The 6,000-nt window shown below is 40.9% G+C and overlaps 2 protein-coding genes across 4 annotated transcripts in view; one reads left to right on the top strand and one right to left on the bottom strand.

Moving 5' to 3' along the window:
* tnfb (tumor necrosis factor b (TNF superfamily, member 2)) lies at nt 1-1,859 on the top strand. Its single transcript, XM_063878538.1, has 4 exons — nt 1-287; nt 403-457; nt 572-631; nt 924-1,859. The coding sequence occupies exons 1-4, from the start codon at nt 99-101 to the stop codon at nt 1,379-1,381; spliced, it is 762 nt and encodes a 253-aa protein (XP_063734608.1). The 5' UTR covers nt 1-98; the 3' UTR covers nt 1,382-1,859.
* A 1,096-nt stretch (nt 1,860-2,955) lies between these two features.
* gabbr1a (gamma-aminobutyric acid (GABA) B receptor, 1a) overlaps nt 2,956-6,000 on the bottom strand; it is a 61,397-nt gene continuing 58,352 nt past the window's right edge. For all 3 annotated transcript variants that reach the window (XM_063878234.1, XM_063878233.1, XM_063878235.1), the window contains 2 exons: nt 5,520-5,663; nt 2,956-5,016 (listed from right to left, as the gene is read on the bottom strand). In XM_063878234.1, coding sequence (XP_063734304.1) covers nt 4,732-5,016; nt 5,520-5,663 — 429 coding nt within the window. In that variant the 3' untranslated portion in view covers nt 2,956-4,731. The remainder of the gene's footprint in view (nt 5,017-5,519; nt 5,664-6,000) is intronic.

Here is a 6,000-nt window from a genome sequence, read left to right as displayed (position 1 = left end):
ACACAAAGAGAGAAGTATCAACACAGAAGACATAGCATTCAGCAAAGTTGCTAGATTTGAGCTTTTCATTTAAACATTTAACATCAGGGATTTGTAATATGGTTGCCTACACATCTGCACCAAGTGACATGGAGATGGGTCTTGAGCAGAGGACAGTGGTTTTGGTAGAAAAGAAGTCCTCCACAGAGCGGATGTTGAAGTTGTCTGTGGCCCTTCTTGTCATGGCCCTTTGTGTAGGGGGTATCCTGGTGTTTGCTTGGTACTGGAGTGGAAGGCCAGAAGTAATGGTAAGGAATAGCTCCGTCTTCTTTGCATTTAACCTTTTTAAACCTTGTATTTTTACTGAAATGCACCTTTTGTGTTTATATTTTGTAATTCATTTGCCATTTTCTCTCCTTACAGACACAATCAGGCCAAACAGAAGCGCTGATCAACAAGGACACAGCAGAGAAAACAGGTGATTACATGCATGGGTGCTCATGTAGTTAAAATGCCAAAGGGGGTTTGTTAGGTATACTTGAGGCTTTATGGATTATTTCAGACAAGCTCATATTTGTCTTTCTCTCCTCAGATCCCCACACCACACTGAAGCGAATCAGCAGCAGAGCCAAGGCAGCCATCCATCTAGAAGGTGAGTCATGTCTTAGCTTCATTCAGTCCTCAGCAGACAATGAGTTTCATGATTTCAGCCTTCAAACAGTGTTCCTTCCTCTTTTGTAATATTTTTAGCTTCCTTATTTTATATATATATATATATATATATATAAGTATGATGGTCAGGTGGACTATAGGGAAGTTGTTGCACGAGTTATTCATTGGCTTCAATCAAATTCCTATTTTCTGTTAATAATTCAAAACCCTGTGAAAAGAACAACCAAAGTGTCTCCAGGCTTTAACAATGTGTCTTATTACTCTTCTATTAGGGATCTACGAAGAAGGCAACACTTTGAAAGACCAGTTGGAGTGGAGAAGCGGTCAAGGTCAAGCGTTCACTCAGGGCGGCTTTAAACTTGTGAACAACCAGATAGTAATCCCACATACAGGACTGTACTTCGTCTACAGCCAGGTGTCGTTCAGAGTGTCCTGCAGCGATGGCGACGAGGAGGGAGCGGAAAAACACCTCACACCTCTCAGCCACAGGATCTGGCGCTACTCTGACTCCGTAAGCAACGATGCCTCTCTGATGAGCGCCGTGAGGTCAGCGTGCCAAAACACTGCGCAGGAGGACAGCTACAGAGATGGACAGGGATGGTACAACGCCATATATCTGGGCGCAGTGTTTCAGCTGAACAAAGGAGACCGACTGTGGACCGAAACCAACCAGCTATCAGAGCTGGAGACCGACGAGGGACAGAATTTCTTTGGTGTGTTTGCACTTTGAAATGACTATTTGCTGTGATAGTACGATACAAAGCTCTGCACAGTGCCATTATGTTCTGGCATTTTCTTTTTACATTGTGTTTTTTTGTTTTTTTTATATTATTCATCTTCATGGTGATGTGAAACTGTTTAAATCTCAATGGAGATAAAGCTTTTAGCCGAACAGGCAGTGCAGAGTTTTTTCCAAATCCTATAAACTGTAACAGTTTGCAACATTATTTCTATTTTAGGCACTTTTTGTACTTTATTTATGCTGACCTGAGATTGTAGTAGGCTAGACTTTCTCTGCTGTACTGGATACAGACACAGATCTTCACTGAAGAGATTATGTTCAAGAGATTAAGTACAGAACTATTACCACTTACTACATGTTTGTATTTATTTGTATTTATTGTTATTTAAATTGTTGGGATTAGGTGTCCAAGACTGTATTTATATGTGTATGTGCACATGAATTTAATAAAAATCTAACAAGGAAATACTTACAGAAAAGATTACTCAGTTTTTGTAATTACAAAGTATGAAGTCATTTCCCAGAGATAATAAGAGGAACAACTCCAGCCAGCTAGGGCAGTAGCACACACGCACGCACGCACGCACGCACGCACGCACACACACACACACACACACACACACACACACACACACACACACACACAGACACACACACACACACACACACACACACACACACACACACACACACACACATTTGGCAAAAGCAGCTATGAAATTCCTCCACAGCCAGCAAATACTTCCTTTGTTAGATCAGACAAGTAGAGGGGAGTTTCCTACTTTTCTGTGCTGTTGCCGAGTGCTGTGTCAGGTGGAGGCCCACAGAAGCCTCAGCCCAGAGCGGGTTTTCCCCAATGACACCCTCCCACCAACCTCCCTCCCACACACAAGCTCCCTCCTCCATCACATCAGCAACCCCTGTCCCTCTATTACCACATACTTCATCTTCAGTCAGCTGGAAAGAAACATGACATGGATATGTGTGTGTGTGTGTGTGTGTGTGTGTGTGTGTGTGTGTGTGTGTGTGTGTGTGTGTGTGTGTGTGTGTGTATGTGTTGGAAGCATTTGTCTACTTTAGTGTCTTTTTATCCACAAACATCCACTTATTGTCTCAGTAACAACATTCCCACTAGCCTTTGCAACTAGTCCTTGTGCTGAAAACCTTTTCCAAGATTTGTTCATTGTTTTCTTCTTCAGGGTTTGTTTGCTCTTTGACTCAGGATGACCCGGTAAAAGATAATTAAGTTCCACAGACAAATAAATTCAACTCAACAGAGACTCTAAAGGTCATAGTGAGTTAGAAAAGAAGCAAATAAAAGGTGACATCTGGTGGATGATGTAATAAGGCTTTGCAATTCAAATTAATTGTGAAATTATAATCCAACACATAGGATCAAGTGTTTCCCAAGCTGAAAAAAGCTGAAAAAAAAAAATCCACAAAAATTTTAGTTTCAGTTTGACTTCACAGGGTACTTTTAGAAATGAACCCTGAACTTCCCTACTGTTCATGTATTTTCAGTGATGTGGAAAAAAAAGTATCACTGAAACACAAATACCCAATGAAAAAACAATGATTTTTATTTATGGTACCCATATATTTGCATACACATACTCTGAAATATAATAACATTTACGATCTTATATATAGTGAATACAAACATCCCCAAATCCATGTACATTGTCATATATGTGCAAGATAATAGAACAATTCCTAAATTATTTCTGCATTCATATGTTACACTATCTCATCCAGGTACTGCACAGTTAATACATATGGCCTATTTCATTCATTGATGTCCTCCTCCATACCCTGAGCTGAAATGTATTAGAATACCAGCAAACATGAAGTGGAATAACCATAGTTTGTTCAGTTTAAAGTGCGCACTGACATATATATTTTTAAAAATATTTGACAAAGTATTGTATTACCTGCTGATAAAGCTGTTCAGATATCATTGCTTTTATAAAATCTGGAAATAGCTCATGAATGAAATAGTACCTCCAGATTAACTGCTGAATAAATACAGTTTGTCACATAACTTTACGTACATCCTTCTTTGATACATTTATAATTTACCCGAAGGCAAAATGGGAAAAACATAAAATAAAATATAAACTCCATCCAGATTGTCTGTTATGGGAAAACGTAAAAAAAACACCCTCTAAAAAAAAAAGAAAAGGCTCACAAGAATAATGTGTATAAAAACTGTGCTTTCTCTGAATCCCCACAGAAATAGCCATCATAGAATCCCCACCTCTCACCGACTGCTGCTGGGAAGTATATAAATTGGCTTTCAGTTCCAGGAGGAAGAAAGTACAAACTATTCTTCTGGCATGTTGTAGTTTTTCCCAACAAAATGTGAGGATCAGCTGCATTGACTATGGCTGCAGCAGGGGGGGAGGGGTTATTTGATGGCTATGACGGTTCTTTAATGCTAAAAAGGTAAGACAAATCTCAAAAAATACAATGTAAACATCATCGCAAATGGCAAAACTATCAAAAGTTTCCCTAGACATGACAAAGCTTGGATCATTTCCTCCTTTGAAATTAGTTAATATTCAGCAAAGGACAGTTTTTTTTTTTGAGATGCAGTATTGTACTTAAATACACAGTCCTGACAACAGACATCCATACATGCCAATCTCTGAGGTCCTTTTCTAAATTATGGCTATTTAATAATGCACATCATCATCTTTCAGTGAAACCAGTATCTCAAGTGGTGGAGCTCAGCGGACTTTACAATCCTTTGTCCATTTGTAAATTTCATTTTTCCACAAGTCCCCTGAAAAGTAAACAAATAATTTAACAACACTCCATGACAAAACAGGTCAGATATTACAGAACAATATAAACCACTACTGTGTGTGCTTGCCTAGTCAACAAACCCGAGACACGAATGGTGGAGACGATATAACAAAGACACAAACGTTTCCTTTTAAGATCCTCGGCGAGGTGTCTCCACAACAGAACGAGATAACGAATGAGGGGGAGGAATGATTAAGAGACCTAACTGTTCACTTTGAAAAAAAGACCTCGAGTGCTGCTAGTCTGTACAGTCACAAGTGCCTCGTTGCTGGGTTGAACGCAGTGAGATCAAAACTGTGCGGACGGGTGTTACCTGCTCTCCCCGAAGCTGCCGAGTGTACAGCACTCCTGTGAACTTATTTGTGCTTCCACGCCGTATTTAAAACAGTGTCACAACACCGCTGTGCTTATCGCCCAAACAAGTGAAAGTCACAGTGTCTCATTGTGTTTTGTGTCCCCTGTGTGTGTGTGTGCATTGTGTGACTGTTTCCCCCCCCCCCCCTCCCGAAACCCCTCTCCCAGTGCCTCGCCTATTTATACAGCAGTGGGATTTGGCTGTTGTGACAGTGGTTGCGGCTCATCTTGCTGTCAGCCGGGTAAAGGTTGGAGGAGTTGGAGAAGGAAGGCGGGAGGGAGTGATTGTCCGTGGTGGGGTTGGGGTAGCCGGGCGGGGGCAGCAGAGACTTGGGGTCGGGCTGGGAGGAGGGCGGCGGGGCATTGTGGTTCTGATTCTGGCCAGAGGAGGGTCGGCGGCGGTTGCGTAAAGCCTGTCGCTCAGCCAGCTGGTTGCGGAGTGCGGATACTCTCTCTTCTTTCTGAGGACACAACGAGAGGAGAGGGACATTGTTGTGTTTCTTGTTGTGTAGCATTTTTAAGTTCAGTTCAGTTTGATGTGAACAATTATATTGACACTTTTAAGGACTTATAAAAAAGAAAATGATTATATTAAAGGCTGTACTTTAAGTCAAAAATCTGGAAAATACATCTTCTGAAACATAAGGGACCTGAGGAAATTCCAATCCTTTTACTTTTTTACAGTAATTTATTTGAGCTAGACTGTCATAATAACAATGAAAAAAAGAAGAATACTTTAAAACAGTTTTTAGTGTTGAAAGCAAATTATGGAAATACGTTATATTATCAAAAAAGACACACATGTATTACATTACATTATAAAGCTATGATGACAAAGGATACCTCATACCATAAACACATATTTATAAGTCACAATGTGACATGTTGTTCTTTTCCCTGTGTATAATAGGGAACAAAACATATGTTGCACGTTATATTTAATAACTGTCTGTAACGCCTTCACCTCCTGAATGATCTTCTGCAGCTCCCTGTTCTCTCTCTCCAGCTGCCGGGATTTCTCCTCGTCGTTGTTGTTGGTGGATGAGCCGGTCTTCAGAGTGTCCTGCTGCTCCGACTGCCACTCACCGCGGGTGATGAGACGCCGCATCTGCGCCGCCACAGGAACAGGAAGTCAATAAAAAAAACCAAGATAAGACTTGAGAGTACTGTTTGCTGAATGAATAATGCATCTCATAAATGTGTTTTAATATCTGCAGCCCTTGAAGCCAAGTCTCTCTCAATGGCTTGAAGGCTGAAGACGTTGTGGTTTAATAATGGGTCTTGTTTTGGTGCTTGGCTCTCACTGCGGTGTGGCTTCTGCACAGCCACACAATTAAACAGCGGTGTATTGTGATTTATTTATTTTTTTCATTGGATATTCTGTTGATGTAGTTGGACGTTCTATAGGTGGCACTCTTTCCTCGATCTGCACAGGCTGCAGCAGC

This window comes from Eleginops maclovinus, chromosome 3, assembly GCF_036324505.1.
Source record: "Eleginops maclovinus isolate JMC-PN-2008 ecotype Puerto Natales chromosome 3, JC_Emac_rtc_rv5, whole genome shotgun sequence".
Classification (NCBI taxonomy): domain Eukaryota; kingdom Metazoa; phylum Chordata; class Actinopteri; order Perciformes; family Eleginopidae; genus Eleginops; species Eleginops maclovinus.
Note: the sequence above shows the minus strand (reverse complement) of the source record. Positions and strands in the feature narration are given on the sequence as shown.